This window comes from Chanodichthys erythropterus, chromosome 16 (assembly GCF_024489055.1).
Source record: "Chanodichthys erythropterus isolate Z2021 chromosome 16, ASM2448905v1, whole genome shotgun sequence".
NCBI lineage: Eukaryota > Metazoa > Chordata > Actinopteri > Cypriniformes > Xenocyprididae > Chanodichthys > Chanodichthys erythropterus.
This window is the reverse complement of record NC_090236.1, coordinates 3,750,041-3,774,551: the sequence shown is the minus strand read 5'-3', so window position 1 is coordinate 3,774,551 and position 24,511 is coordinate 3,750,041. Positions and strand designations below refer to the sequence as shown.

General features: G+C 37.9%; 1 protein-coding gene across 1 annotated transcript in view; it reads left to right on the top strand.

The window, feature by feature from the left end:
• Nucleotides 1-6,291: 6,291 nt before the first annotated feature.
• adcy8 (adenylate cyclase 8 (brain)) overlaps nt 6,292-24,511 on the top strand; it is a 72,812-nt gene continuing 54,592 nt past the window's right edge. Inside the window, exons 1-3 of the mRNA XM_067362328.1 lie at nt 6,292-7,353; nt 18,603-18,752; nt 21,663-21,793. Coding sequence (XP_067218429.1) covers nt 6,487-7,353; nt 18,603-18,752; nt 21,663-21,793 — 1,148 coding nt within the window. The 5' untranslated portion in view covers nt 6,292-6,486. The remainder of the gene's footprint in view (nt 7,354-18,602; nt 18,753-21,662; nt 21,794-24,511) is intronic.

The following is a 24,511-nucleotide window of genomic DNA, read 5'->3' as shown; positions in this document are numbered from 1 at the left end:
AGGGATCATCTCAAATGTCGCAAAAAATGGACAAACATGCACTCACTCATAGTTTGGTCTATAATGGGACAGTAGCTGCTTTCACAGATGCAACCATAAAAACTTGAACACACAGATATGCACACTGATCCCCCCCCCCAAGCGTGATGCGTTTCTTCAACACTTCCATACACACATGAATGACGTCCTCTCTTCATTCATGTCTTTACCAGTTCTGCCAATCACATCATTAGCAGCCTGCTTACATCACTTCTCCAGCTCAGATTGCACAACACACAAACTGCATTCAAACGCATAGCGACGCTGTCATATACAGCTAGCCATCCCCAGACACACGTGTATGTTGCCCCTCCTGCTTTGTTTATGACTCATATTTTATATAAATATACTGTATATATATATATGTATATACTGAAGCCTTAACAAATATTTTCAGCAGTGTCCTCATCTGACAAATGTAGACCTACAACTTCAGCTCTGGATGTGTATATGTGGTATCTCCAGCATGACATACACTACCGTCCAAAAGTTTGGAGTCTGTAAAAAAATCTTTTATTTAGCAAGGCTGCATTAAAGGGTTAGTTCACCCAAAAATGAAATTTCTGTCATTAATTACTCACCCTAATGTTGTTCCAAACCTGTAAGATCTTCGTTCATCTTCAGAACACAAATTAAGGCATTTTGATAAAATGCAAGAGGTTTCTGATCCCTAAGAGAAAGCAACGTAATTACCACATTCAAGGTCCAGAAAAGTATAAAAGCAATTGTTAAAATAGTTAACGTGACTACAGTGGTTCAACATTAATGTTATGAAACAACGATATTACTTTTTGTGTGCAAAAACAAAACAAAAATACTACTTTATTCAACAATTTCTTCTCTTCCCTGTCAGTCTCCTTCGCTCTTTATAGTGCAGCGCCTCCAGGATCTACGTTCTCAGAACGCTGACTCAGTATTGGCCAATACTGTTGCATCTTACTGAGGCTGCGTCCTCATTAGTCCAGACCTTTGGACGCTTCTAGACTACAGTCCTCCTCAGGATTAAAAGCTAGAATGAGACAGTCTGCTCATTCAAGTGCGCATGGCTACGTCATGAATGTTCACGGTCACATCACGAAAATATTATTTAAACTTTTTAATTTTGGAAAAAAATACAGCAATACAGTTGTCTTTGGTCTCCCAGTGGCTTACATTATTGTCAGTTTAGTATTAAATTATTAATTTACAGCAAAACGAAACAATCTATACTTTCATATCTGAAAACTTTATTTTTGTCTTACACTCAGACGAGCTTAGTACGAACTCATTTTCCATCAGTTTATTTTCTTGAATTTAAATGTGTGCAAAGGATTGTGGGTAATTTAAGGCCGCGAAGGATGCATCCAATGCGTCCTTCAAAACAGGCTGAATGATGGACGCGAAACGAAGGCTGCCTTCCAATGATCCTTCTGATTGAGATGGCCTTCAGCGACATTTGATGACATAGCTGAGATATACAGCCTACTGTTTGAGAAGCACCAAATGCGTTCTGATGTAGAACCTGGAAGTGCAGTAAAGACTTTTACAATGATACAAATGATTTCTATTTCCATTTTTTTTTTTTTTTAAAGTATTATATTAAGCTGCACAACTGTTTTCAACATTGATAATAATAAATGTTTCTTGTGCACCAAATCAGCATATTAGAATGATTTCTGAAGGATCAGGAGTAGTGATGCTGAAAATTCAGCTTTGCAATCACAGGAATAAATTACATTTTAAATATTCAAATAGAAAACAATTATTTAATTGCCTGGTTAATCATCTGGTTAAATGTAACAATATTTCACAATATTACTGTTTTTTTTTTTATCAAATAAATGCAGCCTTGGTGAGCATAAGACACTTTCAGAAACATTAAAAAAAATCTTACATACCCAAACTTTTTAAAAGTGGTGTATGTTGTGTCTGTGATGCAGTGGTTCTAAATAAAGATAAAACAGGCAGTGGTTTGATGATAGCGTGAAGTTTGGCCGGCGGAAACTTCAGAATGGCATTAATGGAATGACAAATTCTGTCACAATTTACTCATGTCGTTCCAGAACTTTCTTTCTTCTGTGGAACACGGAGCATATTCAAACTTGGCACATGAAGACACCGATTGGACATCAGTGATGCCAAACTCCACTGCTCTCATACTTGATCACAGTATGTCAAATTTTATTATTCATAAGTGCCTTTTTAATTTCACCCTCACAAAACAAAGCTGTTGTTTGGCAATATGTCGCATGAGTTGTTTTTACTACTTTAATCATACAACCCCAAATCAAGAAAATTTGGGACATTTTGTAAAACGCAGTAAAATCAGGAATCTGTGATTTGTTAATTGTCTTGAACCTTTATTTAACTGACAAAAGAAAAAAAATGTATGTTTCCACTGGCCAAATTAATTATATTTTGTAAATATATGGCTGCAACACACTCCAAAAAAGGCTAAATAATAGTGGAAAGATTACAGAATATCCAAGTTAAAAGGTTTTGAGCAGGTGAATTGGTAATGAGGGTATCGTGTTTGTGTATAAAAGGAACATCCACCAAAGACTTGTTTTTTTAAGGAAAGATGGGTCACGGCCCACCACTTTGTACCAAATTTCATGAGAGAATTGTCAAACAATTCAAAAATCACATTTCTCAATGCAAGATTGCAAAGTATTTAGGTCTTTCACCATCTGCCATACATAATATTGTGAAAAGATTCAGGGAATCCAGAGAAATCTCAGTCTGTCTAGGGTAAGGCAGGAAACTTCTATTGAATGTACATGACATTGAGCCCTCAGATGGTACCGCATGAGAAACCAACACGTGTTACAAACAGCCACATGTGCTCGGGTGTACTTTAGAAAACCGTTGTCCCTTAACAGTCTGCCGCTGCATCAAGAAATGCAACCTGAATTTCTGTTACACAAGGATAAAGCTATACATCAATTCTATGCAAAGATGCCAGTGAGTTCTCTGGGTCAGAGCTCATCTCATATGATCCAAAAGACAGTGGAAATGTGTGCTGTGGTCAGACGAGTCCACGTTTCAACGTGTTTTTGGAAAAAAACTGATATCGAGTTCTTATTCCCGAAGACAAAAGGGACCATCTAGACTTTCATCAGCAAACATCTTACAAAAGCAAACATCTGTCATGGTATGGAGGTGCATCGGTGCAAACGGCATTTGCATATGTGTGAAGGTACCATTGACTTGGAGACATATACCGGGATGTACAGAGACTGCCTTCAAGATGACATCTTTCCTGGAAAGCAATACTGATATTGTGAATCAGTTTTCAGATGTTTTTGAAGGTCAAAGAACATTGCCCCTTACTTACAAAATACAGCTGAAGGAAGATGCTAAACCAGTCATCCATGCTCCTCTGCGGGTTCCTGTCCCTCTGCGAGAGCCCTTGAAGCAGGAATTGGATCGCTTGACCGAATTAGGAGTCATACAAAGGATTGAACAACCAACAGATTGAGTAAACTCCATCACTTGTGTGAAAACGCCTAATGGTGAATTAAGAGTGTGCTTAGATCCTAAAGACCTTAATGATAACATCAAAAGAGAACACTATCAGATACCCACACGTGAAGAGATTCTTAGTGCCCATTTTTTTAGTAAATTGTGTTGCTGCCATCAAAATTTCTTTATTTACAAAATTCAATCAAGTTGGTCAGTGAAAACATCTTTTCTTTGTACTTTTGTCAGTTAAATAAAGGTTCATGAGAATTAACAAATCACAGATACTTGATGTTGTGTTTTACAAAATGTCCCAACTTTTCTTGATTTGAGGTTAATGGTGCTTGTGGTACATTTGTGTTTCACAGAAGAAAGAGAACAACATTTTTTTGGGTAAACTATCTCTTAACCAGTCACAGTTTTAGCTAGGGCTGGATTATTATGTTGTCATGTAATGTTAACATGCAATTTTTTTTAGCCAAATTACCACTGTCACCTAAAGTAGGATAAGGATTCTGGCATTATGAGCGATGGGAGATGGAGGCCTCGCAGGACCATGATCCAGCACTGGTGTTGTAGCGTGCACTTGATACACTGATTGTGTGTTTCTATTAAGTGAATGAACATAACAGCGGGGTTATGCGGAGGCCCGGAGCAGCCGGTGAGCGCGCATGCCACTGCCTCCAACAGTTTCCTGTGGCAGTTTATCATTCTTTTTTCAGAGCAAGCAAAAAAAGTGAAGAAGTGAGCAACGCAGAGAGAAACTCCTGGAAAGTAAGACAGTCTCATATGGTTCAAACCCACAGCCGTTAAAAAGGGAGCCAGCAGCGCGAGCGGGGGACGGGATGAGTCACTCGTGAGGCGTCGTCGGCCCGCTTTGATCAGCCGCGGTTGGGGTCTCGAGCTGTAAAATATTTGAACAAGACGAATAGCCGGTGAGTCACGGCAACGGCTCTAGAGCCAAGTGTGTTGAGTTTCTAAAAATATCCTGATAAATTCGATAAAAATGATAAAAGGAAATTGCAATATAACTTTAATAATGTTTGAGATTTTAGCTCTTTTTTTGTTTTACAGTCATTTAAGTCGCACTGAAAACGACTATATTCGCCTCTTGAAGGAGGGACAGAGGACAATTAGGGACAAAAATAGATAATAGCCTACCAAAATATCAACAGAAATGAATAACACATAGCCAAAACTTACAAAAACTAGGCTATACGGTATTCAAAAGGCTAGCTATGCCCAGTATCAGTGAAAATAATGGGCAAAGTTTTAATAATTTACACGTGTTAGTTTTTAACTAAATGAATAACCCACATGAAAAAATACTATAGTAATTTATAGTAAATACTATAGTATTTTTGAACCATAGCCTACTATAGTAAAGTACTTGAAATAATTTGTTGTGGCAATTTTATAGTTGCTGTGGTATGACAACTAATATAAACAAATTAATTTACCTAATACTGTACTAAGTTTTCTAGAACTATATGTATTACTACAGTGCACTACAGTTTACTGTACTAAAAACTAAAGTAGGCCTATACTACAGTATTTATTACAGTTTATTAGTTCACTACAGTTAATATACTACAGTATGCTGTAGTATTCATTAACAGTGAATACTATAATATAAAGTATACTACAATTACTATATGGTTCAAAAACAATATAGTATTTACTATAAATTACTATAGTATTTTTTCATCTGGGAAACTTTGGTACAAATATGTAAATGTCCAATTCCACTGTTTTCTGTAGCTATTCCATGTCATTGGGTGCACCAAATCTGAAAGCAGAGCAGAAAAAGAGTTTGTTTTGGAAGCATTCAGAAAGATGCAAATAGCTTGTAAAGTGACATGAGATATTGTTGTCAGACCAAACACAATTTTGATAATAGATATATGTCTGTGAAGTTCTTGCTTGCTATTTAAAGATGAGCAGTTTACATTGATGATAATAATGAATAATAATAACAACAATAATTGTATTATTGATTTTTGCCTTCAGTTAAATTGATCTATTTTCTCCTGTTGAAAGCAGTCAAAAATTACGTTGTTAAATGTTTTGTGTCCCACTGTCCCATTCTTTCTCGCGCGCGCTCCTCTGCGGTGCTTGGGACCGAAACAAAAGCTGCGCGCGGGGAGGAAAAGAGGAAAGGAGCTGGTGACGTCGGGAAGACTCGGTCACACACACACACACACTCCTCCTCCTCCTCCTCTCCCTCTCTTTTCTCAGTGTAAATACCATCTCCACCAGATGAGCGGACGCACTGGATGTTTCTGTATAACATCACAGAAGCCTTCAGTATCTTTACTGGCTGATATAGATGTTTTGTTGTTTTTGCTTGCATGTTTTGTTTTGTATTATTATTGGATTTCAGCACTCGGCTTCTATATCTTTCGCGTCCTGTTCTTCTATAAGAGAGCCTCAAAACTGAGGAAGAGGCAGGTCTTCTCGACACCTCCAACCCTAAAACCTCACCCCAGGATATGACAAAGATTCCTGGAGTCAGGGGGAAAATACCACAGAGGAGCCACATATAGTAAGACTGGACTGTACCGCGCGAGGGGCGGAATGGCGTTGTGGAAAGGACTCCTTAACATTCTTCAGTGTGCACCCTGGTTGCGATAGAGAGAACAGAAACACGCCAAGACCTGCTGCAGCAACAAAGAGGGTAATACACGCAGACAAAAGGGGACATTTTCTTCGTCAGACCGCGTTAAGATGCGCTGTTCTTCAGCACGCGAGCGGGCGCATGCCATGCTGTAGCGCTGCGCAGCCAAATGGCACGAGCCAGCGCGACCGAATCGCTCTGACGTTCGCGGAGGACAAGACGTATGATGATGAGCGGTAGCTGCCGTGGGACCAGTCTGCTTGTCCCGATGCATTCTCCACTTTCCATTCGGTTCGCCTTCACTCTTCCTCGCACACACCTGCTAGTATTTTCTCTCTCTGTTTTGGGAACGCGTGTAGGCAAATAGAACCGCGTCTGGCGTGGGAACAATGGAGTTGTCAGAGGTGCGCTGTTCCAGCGCGAGCGAGGAGCTGTACACTATCAACAAAACCCCCAGTAACAACAACGGGAACCGACCAAAGCGCTTGCTGTGGCAGAATGCCGTGCGACACATCACTGAGCAGCGCTTCATTCACGAACACAGCCCGAAACCCGTCTCACCGGACGAGCCTCACGCGCAGGGCTCGCGCAAACATTCCGCCGGCAGGACGTCGGTGAGCGACCGGCACAACAACGGCGGCACTAAAGTCTTCCCCGAACGCTCGAGCAGTGACCTGGGTTTCCTGCAGATCGACTGCGCGCCCAGCAACTCAGACTTCTTCCTGAGCTGGGGCTACACGTACCGCGGGGTCATCTTCCCCACGCTGCGCTACGCCTTCAAGTCCAGGGACCTCGAGCGCCTGTACCAGCGCTACTTCCTGGGCCAGCGACGGAAGTCCGTGGTGGTCATGAACATTCTGGACGTGGTGACTAAGCTGACTCTGCTCGTGCTGCACCTGACCCTGGCGTCCACGCCGATGGACCCGATCAAAGGAATGCTGCTCGGCTTCTTCACGGGCATCGAGGTTGTCATCTGCGCGCTGGTTGTGGTGCGCAAGGACACGAGCTCGCACGGTTACCTGCAGTACAGCGGCGCGGTGACCTGGGTCGCCATGGCCACGCAGATCCTCGCGACGGGACTGGGCTACGGCTTGCTCGGGGATGGGATAGGGTACGTGCTCTTCACGCTCTTTGCCACCTACAGCATGCTGCCGCTGCCTCTCACCTGGGCCATCGTGGCGGGACTGCTGACCTCCGCGCTGCACATCGCGCTCCAGCTGCTGGTGCCCCCTCGAGCGCAGATCCCCACGAATCAGGTGAGACAAGCGTGAATCAGTGAAACGTGCAATATTACATCATGACAAGTTTGTGTGCATTGGTGCGGGTGCAACACTGGATGTTTTCAGTGCTTCAGGCATTTAACCCAAGCGCAACGGTCGCTGTCCACCTATCGTGGTGCTGAAAGTAACATTTTAAGGTCGTTCGTGCCTTGTGATGCTGATATTGATGTCTTGTTTTTGCGGTCCAAATTTTGTAGAGGTCATTAAAGGTCAAGAAGAGCTCGTGAATGCGGCAAAGCAGTCAAAATAGAGCACTGCAGTCAGTTACCCATTTCACTAACATCTGAGCTTAAGCATTGTTTTTTTTTCTTTTTTCAAAATATGTTTATAAAAACATCTGTTTTTGTATGTATTTACCAAAAACATCCAAGACAATTAAAGGAATAGATTACCCCGAATGTGAAAATGCTGCACTCAAAAACAAATGTTGGGTTAAAAATAACCCAAGTTGGGTTAAATATGCACAAACCCAGCAATTGGGTTGTTTTAACCCAATGGTTGGGTAGTTTTATTTAACTCAATTATTGTTTAAAAATTACTATATTGCTCACTTAAACTGAACCCAAAATAGGTAACATTTATTAATAAGTTTACTTATAACTAATAATTAAATAATAAACATTTATTAAATTGCTTACTAATAAATGTTCATATTTTTTTAAATTATTATTACTGTTGCCTCTAGTAATTATGTGTCTGATTTTTAATTTCCAACCTATTTTGGGTTCATTTCAAGCCAGCCATATAGTCATTTTTAAACAATAGTTGAGTTAAATAAAACAACCCAGCAGGTTGGGTCAAACATTTAATCCAATCACTGGGTTTGTCCATATTTAACCCAACATTTTTTTTAGAGTGTGCCAGCATTTACTGTACGACTTTCTTTCTTCTGTGGAAAAATTTATTTATTTTTTTTGTTGTTGTTGTTTTTGTGGCCATACAGGGAAAGTCAATAGGGGTTCAAAGTAGTTTTCACACCAGTGTTCTTCAAAATATCTTCTTTTGTGGGGTTTGGAACAACATGAGGATAAGTAAATGATGACCGTTTTCATTTTGGGTGAACTATCCCTTTATACATTGCTTTTAATTGCATGGACACGGTCGCATGTGCTTGTGTATGCAAGCCAACAAAGCATTTTTCCCTCTCTGTCAGATGCTAGAGAGATTCTAAATGACAAGCTGACCTGAGGCCAGTACATTTTACACATGTGATCATATCATATCACATCTAAACTGAGTCGTAGTGTAACACTTCAGTTATTCTGTGACATTCACCTGCATAGACATGATTTACACAAATAAGCAAACATGCTGTATACACAAAAACAAGCACACAGACGCACACATCAGAGAAGAGACAGGAAGCTGGGTGAGTTAATTATAGGGTGCAAAGATTATTCACTGTGATTACAGCAGAGAGAGACAGACAGACAAGAGTTGTTTGGTGTCCTTTCACACACAGATTCAGGCCAGATCCAGATGTCTATATGCAGATTCAGGTCAAAATAGCCAAACTCATCTCTAGCAGACCCAAAAATGTGTACGTGTCCAAGCAGTGGTCGAAGATGCTGTGTGAGGTAGACTGTAAAAATAGCATGCGTGGGAGGGAGATATGGAGAAGGGCTCTCTGACTCACACACTTGTCTGCCAGCATCTCTTCGTTTCCCATCTCTGTTTCCCTCTCCTTCGCTAATACTGCAGGACGCGCTCAAGCACACACACCCTCAGACCTGACCGCACACCTGTTACGGTGTTTAGCGCTACATAAGTAGAATGCCGTCCATGGCTGTGTAAGATGGACGTCGGTTATCATGTGGTTGCTTTCTTGTGCTCTCTCTGGGTTTATGGAAACTCGTGCAGGGTCTCCATCAATCATTTATTAGACACTTCACAAACTCCGCCAGACCAATGTGAGAGTGTTGTGTGCAGTAGGATGGATTGTGGATAGTCAAAGTGCAGGGAGACGAGGGACATGTGGGCCAGAAAAGTATTTCCTGCATTAAGAGCATGAGGTTTTGAGTTCAAATCTTGCTTGACTGACAATAAACACACAGACACACACACACACACACGTTGGGTTTCCATGTTTTATGGGGACTTTCCATAGACATAATGATTTTTATATGGTTCAAACTGTATATTCTATCCCATAACCCTGAACCTACCCATCACAGAAAGCTTTCTGCGTTTTTACATTTTCAAAAAACATTATTTAATGATTTATAAGCTGTTTTCCTAATTGAGAACAAAAAATATTCTTGATATCTAAGATTTCTGGTATTTTCCTCGTTGTGGGGACATTTTAACCCCATAATGTATGAATACCTGAACCACACACATATACATAAATATATACATTTTTAAATTAAGTATTATATTTGATCAAAAATACAGTAAAAAAAGTAATTTTAAAAGAAATTAAATTGTAAGAAATTAATTCAAAGAGTTTTATTCAGTTAAGACACAATAAGTTGATCAAAAGTGACAATAAAGATACAAATTTTGTAAATTTAAACATAAATGTTTTTGAGCAGCAAATCAGCATATTAGAATGATTTCTAAGGATCATTTGACACTGAAGATTGAAGTAACGATGCTGAAAATTCAGCTTTGCCATCACAGGAATAAATTACATTTATAGAGTTATTTGAAATTTGAATAATATTTCACAATATTATCATTTTACTGTATTTTTTTTTTAATCAAATAAATGCAGCCTTAGTGAGCATAAGATACTTCTTAGTGAGCATAAGATACGTGTGTGGGTGTGCATGAGCGTGTGTGTATGTGTAATGATCCTAAAAGGTATTTGGAGACTATCTTCATTAAAAATGTATAACAAATATTGAAGCAAGTGTAGTAGCAATATAAAGAGTAACAATTCAAAACAGAGACAGAAAGTCTCAGACACTTTTTGGCTGTCAAAAGTTGTGGATCATGTACAGTTTTTTGTTAATAATTCTACTATAGGACACCATTTTGAGGGGAGCTGACTTCATACATCCACTAAAAAGGACCTTCAGGGCAAATGGCTAAATCTTTCAGAAAAAGGAAATTAGTTCAGAGAAAAGCTCATTTGTCTGCAGACACATCTATTTTGTATTCAATGCAATGAAATGCAGACATTTTTAAGTGTGACTTAAAAGGATTGTTCACCCAAAAATGAAAATTTGATGTTTATCTGTTATCCCCAGGGCATCCAAGATGTAGATGACTTTGTTTCTTCAGTAGAACACAAATTATGATTTTTAACTCCAACCGTCGCCGTCTGTCAGTCAAATAATGCAAGTCAGTGGGAACTTCTACTATAACAGTAAATAAAACTTGCTTAGACAAATCCAAATTAAAGCCTGCGGCTCGTGACGACACATTGATGTCCTAAGACACGAAACGATCGGTTTGTGCGAGAAACCAAACAGTATTTATATAATTTTTTACCTCTAATACACCACTATGTCCAACTGCATTCAGCACTCATTTAGTGAGGTCTGATCGCGCTCTGACAACGACAGTGATGTCTAGCACTCATTGAAGTATAAGCGCGAGACATCACTGCCGCTGTCAGAGCGCGATCAGAAACTGATCGTTTCGTGTCTTAGGACATCAATGTGTCATCACAAGCCGCAGGGTTTAATTTTGATTTGTCTATGCACGTTTTTTCGACTCTTATTGTTCGAGTTCCCATTCACTCCCATTATATGAATGACAGACGGCAACGGTTGGAGTTAAAAATCATCATTTGTGTTCTATTGAAGAAACAAAGTCACCTACATCTTGGAAACCCTGGTGGTAAGCAGATAAACATCAAATTTTCCTTTTTAGGTGAGCTATCCCTTTAAGTGTCCAAAATATACATCCAAATACCTTTTTGGTGTCACAAAAAGTTAGCATCTTTTGTTGCATTTCATTTTGTGGAACAGAAAATGACAGAGAAGTGGAGCATCGTTTGGTGGGGACAGCGCTCTGTGCCCAATATTGCTGCCCTACATATGCTGTGGTTTGCCATTGACTTGGAAAGATGATATTAATATAACAAAGTTTAGTTTGAGGGAAGGATTCAGAGTGAAATCACTTCAGACAGCTTACTGCAGTTGCTGTTTTCACCAAAAATGAATTGAGATCACAATATCCCAGATTTTTAAAGGGATATAGTTCACCCAAAAATGAAAATTCAGTTATCATTTACTCACCCTCAAGTTGTTCCAGCAAACCCATATGAAATTCTTTCTTCTGCTGAACACAAAAGAAGATATTTTGAAGAATATGGGTAACCAGACAGATAATAGGCCTCATTGACTTCCATAGTATGGAGGAAAAAAAGTACTATAGAAGTCAATGGGACACATCAACTGTTTGGTTAAAGACATTCTTCAAAATATCTTCATTTGTGCAGGAAAAGAAAAAAATCATATATGGGTAAGCTAAATCTGCTTCATTGCAGATGAAAGGGGGGGCTGAAAGGAACTGAGATGAACTACTTTCAGAAAACTGAATGCATGTGTACAGTGAGCAAACAACACATTTATGGACCATGTTGCTCATGTAGATTTTCACACAGGTATACAGTACAGAAATCAATAACAGTGGGCTGCCTGGTCAATTAAAAGTTTTTATGTCTGGGTGATTAATAATGTATTTTTCAATAGCATTTGAGCTCTGACACCGTAGATGTTCCTGCCGTGTAATCAAAACCTTGAGAACAATCAGCTGTTGCTAACAATGATAGTGTAAAATTGTACTGAGATCAGTATTACACTGTAGAAAGCAACATGGACAGGATTAGTAGGTAACGGTCCAACGCATCAGGTTTGATTAGGGAAAATGTCTCAGACAAACCTCCACAGCGTTCAGCGAGAAGGCTAGATTGTCCCGTTTTATATTAAACAAATGGGAGAAAGCCAGAATGGAAATGCAGTGGTGAGTTTTTTGGCTTCATAATAGACCTCAGTCAGAGTAGATATTTAATTTGACACGACTATGAGGCTGTGACGGATAGGAGTACAGACTGTGCTATTTAATATGACTCTAAATAAATGCTGTTTGGTTTTATATAATAATAATATAAAAAAGGTAAAATACTGTTGTGTACCTGGGTATCAGTTAATAACCTTATAAAAATACAACAAATTGCCAGTGAATAAAAACTCCAGCATATCGACTTGACTGTTTTACATCAAATTAAATATGGCTTCTACTCTCTGATTAACAGGGCACAAGAACACAGGACCATTATAGTCATTCAAAATAGATTGAGATTAACCCTGACTGCATCAGAGAAAATAGCTGGAAGTGAAATGTGTAAAAGTGCTCTAGGTAATCAGTTATAGGTGCAGCGGTGCTGCTATATAGCACTTAAAGGTCTGGGCTGTCAGAAGAAAAGGTTGTGGGGTTTAATCTTAGAGCAGCCGAGAGGTCACAGCGAGCGGCAGTCAAGCTATTCCCACAATGCATTGCTCATCTGCCGTAAGACGCTCCATGGAGACTGGCTGCTGTATGTCACTTAAAAATACCCTAAATGTCAAATTTCAATTTCAAAGTTTATCAAATGGGCATAGTAAAGTTTCTGCTCGCTGGTTGAATTATCAGTGGACAGCAGCCCATCTATTGGAAATCTCAGAGGCAGCATTTTACAGCTATAATCAACCCCAGTAATTAAATGGAGTGTTAATTAAATCTCAGTTCGGCTCCTCAGCATGGTGAAGACTTTCTGGCTGGAGTACAATGTTGATATTAACAGTTTCATTAGATCTGTTGGTCTAGGAGTGCTATACAGTTGTTGTTGTTTTTTCTCTCTCTCTTTAATTTGCTGCAGTCAATGAGAGTCAGTCACTCTTAACGATTTCTGCTGCATGTTGACGGATATCACTGTACTTTGCTGAGATAATTGTGGTGTTAAAGGCTATAGTTAAAGTGCACTGTGTTTGTGTGTGCGTTTGAAGTATTCATGTAAGTGATCTAGCAGATTTGTTCTGTAAATTCTCCTGCTGTATTTACACACACGTTATGAAATGTACAGTGGCCCCAAAGTGTATTTTGATATTTAAGCCACAATGCATGAATTACATAGATAAAATGCCACTATTTTAGTTGCCAATTCTCATGTTTCTGCTATTTTATCTCACAATTGGGACTGTTTCCCACAACTGCAACTCTATTTTTCAAAATTGTGACTTTATATCTTAGAATTCACCCTTTTGTTCTCATAATAGCAACTGTATATTTTACAGTTGGAATTCTATATCTCATATTATGGGCTATTGCTTTTAATTAAGACTTTGTGTCTCAGCATTGAGACTAGTTCTTATAACTGACCCATATGTCTAATGTATATTTCACAATTTGGACTTTATTTCTCATAATTGCAACTTTATATCTCACAAAATAAGTTTAAAATAAACTTTTTTTACTCTAGTCTGAGGCAGAAACAGGTTTCTACATTCCCCCGAGAAACTATGTATTTGCTTGCAACACCTTTGCATTCCCTTGCAAAACTTGTGTTCATTCTCAAAGAACTCAAAAGTATTGCAAGCGAATGCAAGGTCTCTTGGGGGAATGCAAACATTTTGCGAGTGAACGCAAAGTTTCTCAAGGCAACGTAAAACATTTGCAAGAAAATGCAAAATCATTGACATTCAATTTTTCCTCCCAACTTTTTTCCATCATCATGTGCCTTTAGGGGCTCTGTTGATTTCCATACTTTTCAAAATATTTCACAAATAGACATTTCTTATGTTTTAAAGGTACTCTACTTTTTTGTCACAAACAGCAAACATCGCCTCACTATCCGATAACTGCCTGTCCCCTGAACACACTGTAAAAAAAAAACGGCTCCGAAAACGGCAATAAACACAAACTGGTGCAGCCTGGACCACGAATCATAATAAACATGCTCCAGCCAATAACCGACAAGAATGATTTTAAATGCGCGTTCATGACTGTTTCAGGAATCACGGAGGGGAGGGGGATGAGGAGGAGGGAGGGACTAGCTAGCCTCTGTTTTGTTTGACAACACTTCGAACGTCAACAGGAAGTTACTCCAGCCAGGATCGCTTAGAGAACCTTTAAGTAAATATATTGTTCAAAATTAACACAAAGTTATTGTGACTTTCTGTTTGTCAAATGTTAGTGGATCATGTCCATAATTAATTTGATGAGCTACACCTGTGATTCAAGTACGAATATGAACTGACTTTAAAACGACATTGGGAAATTTACCTGTAGATAAATCTAAAGCTAGAAAGTGTCACAGACCATCTGTTCATGTTTTCCTACAGCTAAGAGCAAGATTCTAAGAGACACACTCACATAAAGACTCATCTTCATAGTCTATAGGCTGTTCATGTTTCCGTATGTGGAGAGGCATTTGTATGATGTGAGATAATGTTTTTTAAGGTCAGTGATTTGAATGGGGAAATTCTGAAATAATGAGCTTCCCTATTAAAACGGTCCACATCACTGACCACTCTGTGTGTGTGTGTTATTTTTATATTATAAAGCGCACACATAGCTAAAGTGCATGTTGGTGTTGTTTGTATGTTTGTAAATATAATTTACAATTACAATTTGGATTTAAGTCAATTTGCATGCTATACTTGAGTTTTTATAATTATACTATAATTTTATAATTTTATTTTGTGTTTGTGTGTGTGTGTGTGTGTGTGTGTGTGTGTGTGTGTGTGTGTGTACCAGAGGGGTTGTATTAATTAGGGCCCCTTTTCTTGGCTCTGTCTGAAATGGCAGTCCTTTAATGCCCCCCACGGGGAGGGGGGGGGGGGCCTAGAGTAATTGAAACTGTAAAGGATGGGGGCTTGTTAATCAGTCATAAAATTCAGATTCCCACAAGGGATGTGTCTAACTGAAGCACACACACACATAAATGCCTGTGAGGCTTTTGTAGTAATAGGTGCAGAGGCATGCTTAAACATGTTTTGCAGTGATTGTTTTAGGGTTTTAATGATTGCAGGTGGTTACATCATACTCTCTGGAGATTTTTACTACATGTTTGGTAAAGCGTGTGTATTTTTGGATTCCTCTGAGAGGCATGACAGTATATGTTCCAAATACAGTAAACTAACAGTGTTTGTTCTCATGTCTAAATATAAATATGCACCTCTGTGTGTGTAAATTTTTAACTATGGCTTAGTAGGTACTTTACTCAGGACAGACAAAAAGAATGTGTCTTTTATAATGTTGATGTCTGTTTTGTTGTATCTAGTCTCAGTATGAATTCAAAACTGATTGATTAGACACTTGCCTCGTTTTCACCGAGTGGTAGGGGAGAGCGGGGTTGGTTAGCACACTTTTCAATCTCTGTCATATTTCTCAGTCATGCTGTATGTGAAAATAGTCTAACCAGGATCAACTGAAAGGTTATGATCTCAACTAATCAACAGATATATTTAATGTTCTCGAATGATTCCCATTTCCTTTAAAATTCATAATTAATTCATGTTGTGCAGTATGCAATGGGGTTGGTTGGCACAGATGCTATAGTTACAAAGAATGAGGTAACAAATGTAAAAAACTTGAGAATTTAATTCAAAACAGAAAAACATTCAACAGAATTTCAGCCCATTTTCTCCATAGATTGTATTTAATTGAACTAAACAACAGTTTGTACGTGTGTGTATGCGTGGCACTGAAGACAAACTTCCCCAGGCCGGCTATTCCTATAAAACTCAAAACAAACCAGATTGTATATATTTATTTGAACTAAACAGCAGTTTGTAGGCTATGTGGGGTGTGTGTGTGTGTGTGCATGTGTAGTATTAGGAGTATCAGAAATAATGCAGTCTCAAAACAAAAAAAAGTTCTCCCCACTAAATGTATTGTAGAACTGTGATAGATAGAGATATATAAAATGTAAGGATTTCAGTTTATAGAGATAGGAATCATCTATATTTTGACAGGAAATTTACAAGTTTCTGATGAGCTACGCTATGTGGCTAACATCATGTCAGTAAAGACGTGTGGATGGGGTTGGTTGACACAGTCTTTCCTCTCGCCGTTGTTCTTAAATATTTTCTGACCATTTTGACTTCTAAAAGAAAATTATTTCATACACAAGTTAGTTCATTATGTTATATTACATTATATTCATTATGTTTTAACATGTAAAATACATAAATTAATATTTTTTTAACCAAATGGCAATGTGCCAACCAACCCCCAAATCAGTGTCAACCAACCCCATCCACACCTCTTTACAGACATGTTAGCCACATTGCATAGCTCATCAGAAAACTTGTAAATTTCCTGTCAAAATATAGATGATTCCTATCTCTATAAACTGAAATCCTTACATTTTATATATCTCTATCTATCACAGTTCTACAATATATTTAGTGGGGAGAACTTTTTTTTTGTTTTGAGACTCTAAAATAGAAAGGTTGTCTCACCTCAATAGTTAGTGACAGTTGAATGATTTCAGTAAATGGGTGTGGTCTGGTCAAGAGGGCAGTCATTTTAATGTTAGATTTTTGTGGCAGCGCCCTCTAGTGTACTGGGATTTAACTGTGTGCCAACCAACCCTTGACCCAACCAGCCCCGCTCTCCCCTACAGGACAGTACACAGTCAGCGGTACCCTTACTTGATAGGTGTGGTGTATGACGGAAAATAGCGATTGATGTCATTCTCACATTAAGAAGAAAGCGACTCAGTAAACAACAATCTAGGACATACAGCAGACCTTGTTCTAGCTTCTCGGCTGTTGCCACAAGAAGAAATGGTATTGTGTCACAACTTTATTAAAAAATGGCGCCTCTTGTGTTGTCATTCCCCTTGTAGCACGTGCAAATGACGATTCTCTGTCAACCAATCAACGTTCTGCAGTGAGTCTAGCTCCAACCTTTTGTACCGGACTACTGTGCTAGGTACCCCGACAGAAGGGTCCCAAAAAGTGGTATGGTATGGTTCAGAATTAGGGTACCATTCATAACTTCTGGAAATTTCATACCAGCCAGCCAATCACACTGGAGATTAGGCAGCTTTATTCATGTTTTGGTGGCCCAACTAAGGAAAACAGCATTGATACATCTGACAAATTTATAAACTTATTGCTGGTAGAAACAAGATGAATTTGTTCTGATTGTAAAATATACATATATTTATTTGAAAGTTAGTATATTTTATTTCTTATTGATTTCAGAGTTCTGGCTTGTTCAATCCAGATTTAATATATTTAGCAGTAGGCTATATAGATTTGGCATCAACCCTCAATTTTCTCTCACCTCTGCAGCTCCGCCTAGTGGATGGGCTGCATGAGTCCTTTTTGTTTTTTCCCCCTTGGGATGTGGTAAGCTAATCAGAAAATGGAAACCAATTTGGAAATGTATGGTAGGAGAACAGCTAAGCTGTTGCCTAAAGGCTAGTTCTTGTTATTTTCAAGCTAAAATATACAAATCATTGGCAGTAAGTGACTTCATGTTTGTAAATGTGTTTGTTTGTTTGTTTTAACGTATTTATGCATAAGATATGTAAGGAAAGCAAAAATCAGCAATAAAAAATCTGCATGGTTTTGACTTGATAGATGTATCATAAGAAAATCACAGAGTGTGTGAATTTTAATCAAAACGGTCATTAATAATTGGACCAAAAGCAAACACTAAAGGTTTTTAAAAAATATCTTCGCTTTAGCTTTTACATGAGCACATTTTAAATAATAACATGCTTATTAACTGTAACATATTGTGCCTCCAGTATATGACTGACATTTATTATTGCACATTAATGTGCATGTGTGTGAAATAGAGAGAAAGATGACATTTAGCTTCTGTCTCCTAGGGAATAGTACTGCATTTAAATTAAAAGCATTTAAGTATTTTTCTACTGTATGCTTATGCTCAAGGTCTAAAATTTACACTTGCCAAGTGCTAAGTGCGAGAAAAAAAAAGGCTTTGGCGAGTAAATAAAATTTACTTGGCAATGGCTGGTATCTGTAAAATGAGGAAATATTCTTCACATTAATCCACCAAAATGAAATTAATCTTAATCTAAATGAATAATCTTTTATATGCTGCAAGTGACCCAGTGACCTGCATTTGTCACTAATGCAAGAAAAACAGAAAAATAATCCCAATGCGTAATGCCAAAGATATATTTTTAATAAAAATGCACAATAGTGCACAATAGTTAATTTGTTTCTATGTGTGGTTTCACCTGCAGTTTAGTACACTAATATCTTAAGGTCAGTAAAATTCTTTGTTTGTCTTCTCTCTCCCTTCAGCTGTTAGCTCAGGTGCTGCTGTTCTTATGTATAAACACTGCAGGGATGTTTATCAGCTACCTGTCAGACCGCGCCCAGCGACAGGCCTTTCTGGAGACACGCAGGTGCATCGAGGCACGTCTCCGCCTGGAGACGGAGAATCAGCGACAGGTTAGTGTTCGCAAATTTCAAAAGTTTCCTTCACACACTCCTTGACACCTGTAAACCTGTTTGTGGCCAGAATGCTTCAGGAAGTTTCCAGGAAGTCTATGTGTTTGTGTGCAAAACAAAATACTCATTCAGTGAATTACCATGCTAACCATACAAAATACTATATTTACTCCTAATGATAAAAATAAGGCACAATAAACTATATTATTTTGACAGAATTTTCCATATTTTTTATTATAGGTGTTTTACCTGTATTTTGAATTTTGAACTTCATAGCGTTGTGTTTTAAGGTTAACGGAAATGTCTGTAAAATTACTGGATAATGTCCTGGTAGTTTTCTGTTTTTTTATGGATTTTTTTTTTTACATTGTGCAGTATGTTGTAACTATGTTATTTTGTACAGTATGTATTGCACAGGCCGATTAATCAGCCAATACTTGACAATTTTCAGAATTTCTGTTTTCAAATTTGTGTAAATGTTGTCTAAATTAAGTTTTAACTATCGTTGAATTCTGTTTGATATCCACATTATATTGGAAACTGCATGTTATCACTGAAAAAAAGATTTTACAGTAGTAGCCATAATTGGTACTTTGGCAGAAACTATGGTTACCATGGTCCAGTCAAGTCAAGTCACCTTTATTTATATAGCGCTTTTTACATGTAGATTGTGTCAAAGCAGCTTTACATTGATTTTAATTTATTTATTCCTGTGATGCAAAGCTGAATTTTCAGCATCATTACTCCAGTCTTCAGTGTCACATGATCCTTCAGAAATCATTCTAATATGCTGATTTAGTGCTCAAGAAACTTTTCTTATTATTATCAATGTTCAAAACAGTTAATAATTTTGTGGAAACTATGATACATTTTTTTCCAGGATTCTTTAATGAATAGAAAGTTAAAAAGGACAGCATTTATTTAAAATGGAAATCTTTTGTAACATATTATAAATGTTTTTATTGTGTCTTTTGTCCAATTTAATATGTCCTTGCTGAATATAAGTATTACTTTCTATAAAAGTAGTGTACATGAAAGTGCACACACACACACACACACACACACACACACACACACACACACAATCACGTGCAAACGTAATGTTGCTATATCACACTCCTTTTCCAGCACTGAGCCGCAGTGGGTGAGAGTAATTGATTTGAAGATGAGAACAGCATCTCATGGGGACAGAAGGCTAGTGTAGAAAGGTTCCGAGACTCCTTAGGGAATCTCTCTCCGTCTCCTCCCCTCTCCCCCCCATCTCTTGCTCTGAGAGCTCTCCGGCTGTTTGCTGAAGTGGGTTTTATTTGCCAGTCAAGTGGAGCCCATGCTGGTACCACTGTGTTTGTGTGCAAATGTGTGTGTGCACGAATGTGTGCTTCCTCTTCTTTTGTATGTCCATCTATCCAAATTTCCCCTGCTTTTAGCCCAGCCGGTGGTGAGCACAAACCTCTTGTTGTATATTTGCAGAACAAGCTCTTTATCCATGCAGTGTCACAAAGGAGAATTAAAGCTGAGATGTGTCATTTTTTAGATTTGAAAATACTTTCTCCTACCTCAGCTTAAAGGGGACATATCATGAAAATCTGACGTTTTCCTTGTTTAAGTGCTATAATAAGGTCCCCTGTGCATCTAGCAACCCAGAAACCATGAAAACAGACAACCAAATAAATTTGTTTTGGTAAGCCTTTCTCTGCAAGCATGTGAAAAAAAACAAGCCACTCAGATTTTGCTCCCCTTGTGATGTAGGAAGGGGAACTTATTATAATATTACTGCCCCTTAATCTGCACGTTTCCACTCATGGCTCCGCCATTTTGTTTGTTGCAACAAAAAAAAAGTGTACCAGTTCTAATGCCATGGCAAAAGTTCGAGCAAAGCATGCTAACTGCTCTGTTGTTGGCTGCACAGACGAGCACTCATTAGCTTGGATGGCCTGTAGGTTGACCCTGGCAAGCTCGATTGCTAAAGGAGCATTTCTGTCTAAGCAATATTTTGGAAAAAATATTAGACCATTCTTGGCATTTGATAGCAATAATAAACATTAGCCTGGTGTGTATGGCTCTGTTTGGCAAACAGGTACGCTATGAAGAGTGGGCGTCCATACGGATTTTGCACAAAAGGTTAACATGATGGCACATGCTAGTCGATGAGTTGAATCAAATCTACAACAACTACATAAAAGTATCCACTAACCATTCAGAAACGTCCAGTTGCATTCTAAAAGTAACTTCTTCATGAGTCTCTCCATCAGTGTCTGACTCCGGTTTGAACAATGTAAGGCTGAGCACCATTACTGACAATCGTCATTTTGACAGTGTGAGATTCTCCAGCTTTGTTGTTGTTGAGCAACCGAAGCTTGAGCTCTTAAAGCTCCGGCCTCTTTTGGAAAGCAGGCAGGGAGCAGCAGCTCATTTTCATTTCATTTTGTGATGCAGAAATTACACACTTTGGCTCTAACATACTGTATATGGCAGATATATGTTCCTTGCAATGTTTTGCAAAAGCATTCAGACTCTTTATTCTCACATTTTACTGAATTATAAATGCATTTCTGTTTTTTGGGAAATTATGCTAGAAAAGACACTGTTATGCATTTATATTTAGCCCTGTGAGCTGGACGCTTGGGGATATTTGATTGACTGGTGAACCATTAAGGGAACTAACACTGGATAAAAATGACTTGAAGCTGTTATTGCAGTAAAAGGAAACTGTATCATATATTAATGTGTGGGGTTAAATAATAATGCAGAACAGTCATAATCATTTGTAAAGTAATTTAAAGGTTAGACTGATGAGCTAGTTAAATTGGTAAACTGGTTGAAACTCTTTTTTGTGTAAGTGTGTATTCAGTGGTCAAATTATTTAAGCCTATGTTTAATAAAGTGCTTTACCCACTCTGCTTCTGTTAGGAGCGTCTGGTGTTGTCAGTGCTGCCACGCTTTGTAGTGCTGGAGATGATTAACGACATGACCAACGTGGAGGATGAGACCCTACAGCACCAGTTTCACCGTATCTACATTCACCGCTATGAGAACGTGAGGTAATTTCTTCCATTTTGGTCCAGTCGTCATGAAAAGAATAGAAGAGAATCAAATGGAATTGAATCAGTCATCCACCATTAAGGCTCAGTTGCCCACCATTAAGGCTCAGTCACCCACTGTTATGGCACAGTCATCCTTGATTATGGCTGAGTCACTCTCTTTTATAACCCAAACAAGTAGCCTGTTGCAGCACAGTCAGTGACAGTATGAGTACCAAATAGGTTCTGACTGGCCCCAAAAAATGGCCAAATTGAGCCAAATTGAAGCCATTTCACAATTTTCAATGGCTTACCCTAAATATATATATATATATATATATATATATATATATATATATATATATATATATATATATATATATATATATATATATATATATATATATATATATATATATGTATGTGTGTGTGTGTGTGTGTGTGTGTGTGTATTTATCTATGTATTTATTATTTATATTTATTATTATAAATCAAAGTAAATTCATGTCCATTACTCCTAAAGGGATAGTTCACCCAAAAATGAAAATTATCCCATGATTTACTCACCTCAAGCCATCCTAAGTGTATATGACTATCTTTTTTCAGACAAACACAATCTGAGATATATTTGAAAATATCCTTAGTCCTCCAAGGTTTATAATGGTTGTGAATGGGGGGCCGTGTTTTGAAGACAAAAATAATTCATCCATCCATACATTTTTTTTAAAAAAATTCATACAACTCCAGGGGGTTAATAAAGGCCTTCTGAAGTGAGTTTTTCTAAGAAAAATATCCACTTTATAAATTCAAATAACTAGCTTCCGGTGGATGACTGTATGCAGAATGCGTACAAAATAATATATAATACATATATTTTATTTGTGTATTGATGTTCAGCTGTTCTTTTTAATGATCAACTCACAGTATTTTGGATCAACAGTCATGCTTGGTAAACACTGTCTGTCACAGACAAAAAGGCAAGGCAAGGCAAGGCAATTTTATTTGTATAGCACATTTCATACACAATGGTAATTCAAAGTGCTTTACATAAAAAAGAATAATAATAATAGAACATAAGGAATAGAAATAACAGTAAAAACAGAGAATTTTGCTATCTGGATGGAAGAGCTAGGAAGTCTCAGGGAGTTTGTTGTTGTTGTTGTTGTTGTTGTTATTGTTGTTGTCGTCCATCAGAGTTGTATCTAAACAGATCTATTCATCAGAGCAGATCAGAATGGATCTTCCTCATCCAACAGGACTGCTACCTGTTAAGGCACTTCAAACTGATAAACATAGTTTCAATCTCCCCTTTTGCCAAGACACCTCAAACTACAAAAAGATGTATCTTTAATTTCACCAAGCTGATTGCTCACTAAAAAACCCTGCAGTCATCATGTTTTCAGGTCTTTTCATGTATGATTTTGATGTGATACAAAATAATGATATATGAGTGGATGAGCTGTTTACTTACTTTTTAATCATGCAAAAAAAGAACTCGTGTAAACAAGAGGCGGGAGGCGAGAAAAAACCCTTTTTATTTCCTTGATGAAAAAGCTATATTTTTAACAGCCATCTCCAGTCTCCAGTGTCACATGATCCTTCAGAAATCATTCTAATATGCTGATTTGGTGCTGGAAAAATTGTCTTAATGTTATCAATGTTGAAAACAGTTAATATTTTTGTGGAAACTATGACCTTTTTTCAGGATTTTTTGATTAATCAAAAGTTCAAAGGAACACTATTTATTTGAAGCAGAAATCTTGTGTAACATTGTACTGTAAATGTCTTTACTGTCAGTTTTGATCAATTTAATGCATCCTTGCTGAATAAAAATATTAATTTCTTTAAAAAAAAACATGCAAATCTTACTGCCCCCAAACTTTTAAATGGTAATGTAGCTTCCATAGCCAGTAAATTTAAACTTATTAGTATAATTCACTTGTATATTTATGAAGTTTTGCATGTTTTCTCACATTAAAATATAGCAACCAGCCTGTTCACTGCAGGGGCGTGGCCAGGGGTGGCCATGGCCACCCTTGGCCTAAGCTTGGCCACCCCTTTGGCCACCCCGCCAACAACTGCTGTTTCTGTCTGCTTTTTTGTTGACAAGATTTGTGTTCATTTAAACGCAGAGCCATCTCTTTAAGACCACAAAGCAGAACGACAGTGAATGGCAGTGAATGGCGTGAATGGCGCCAACAGTGAATGGCGAACATTCAATTAAATTCAATTCACATTTATTTGTATAGCGCTTTTCACAATACATATCGTTTCAAAGCAGCTTTACAGAGAATGCATGTCAAAATTACAATATTAGAAGAATGCAGTTAGCAAATAATGTAATAATTTGTGCAATTAATTTACAAACACTGTTAGCATTAAACATTATATACAGTATAGCTTACGTACATTTTTCTCAACTGGTGGGTTGCAAGGCCGCGCACTTTTCAATCACGCGCAAATATGGCGCGCTGCATTACTCACTATAAATAAAGTGCAAAAGAAACTACAAGCATGCAACGTCTTAGTTCTGATGTTTATTAAGTCATTAAATAACCAAAAAGGCAATTAAAGCTGTGTTAAAACTGCATGCATGTATGTAGGCCTATATGATATATATATATATATGCGTCACATGTCTCTGGACTAAAATATTCTGCTATGTGAGATCACAATATAAGGCACAAGCTGATATGTAATTTTTTAATGCATACATAAATGTGAGAACTGTGCATTTGT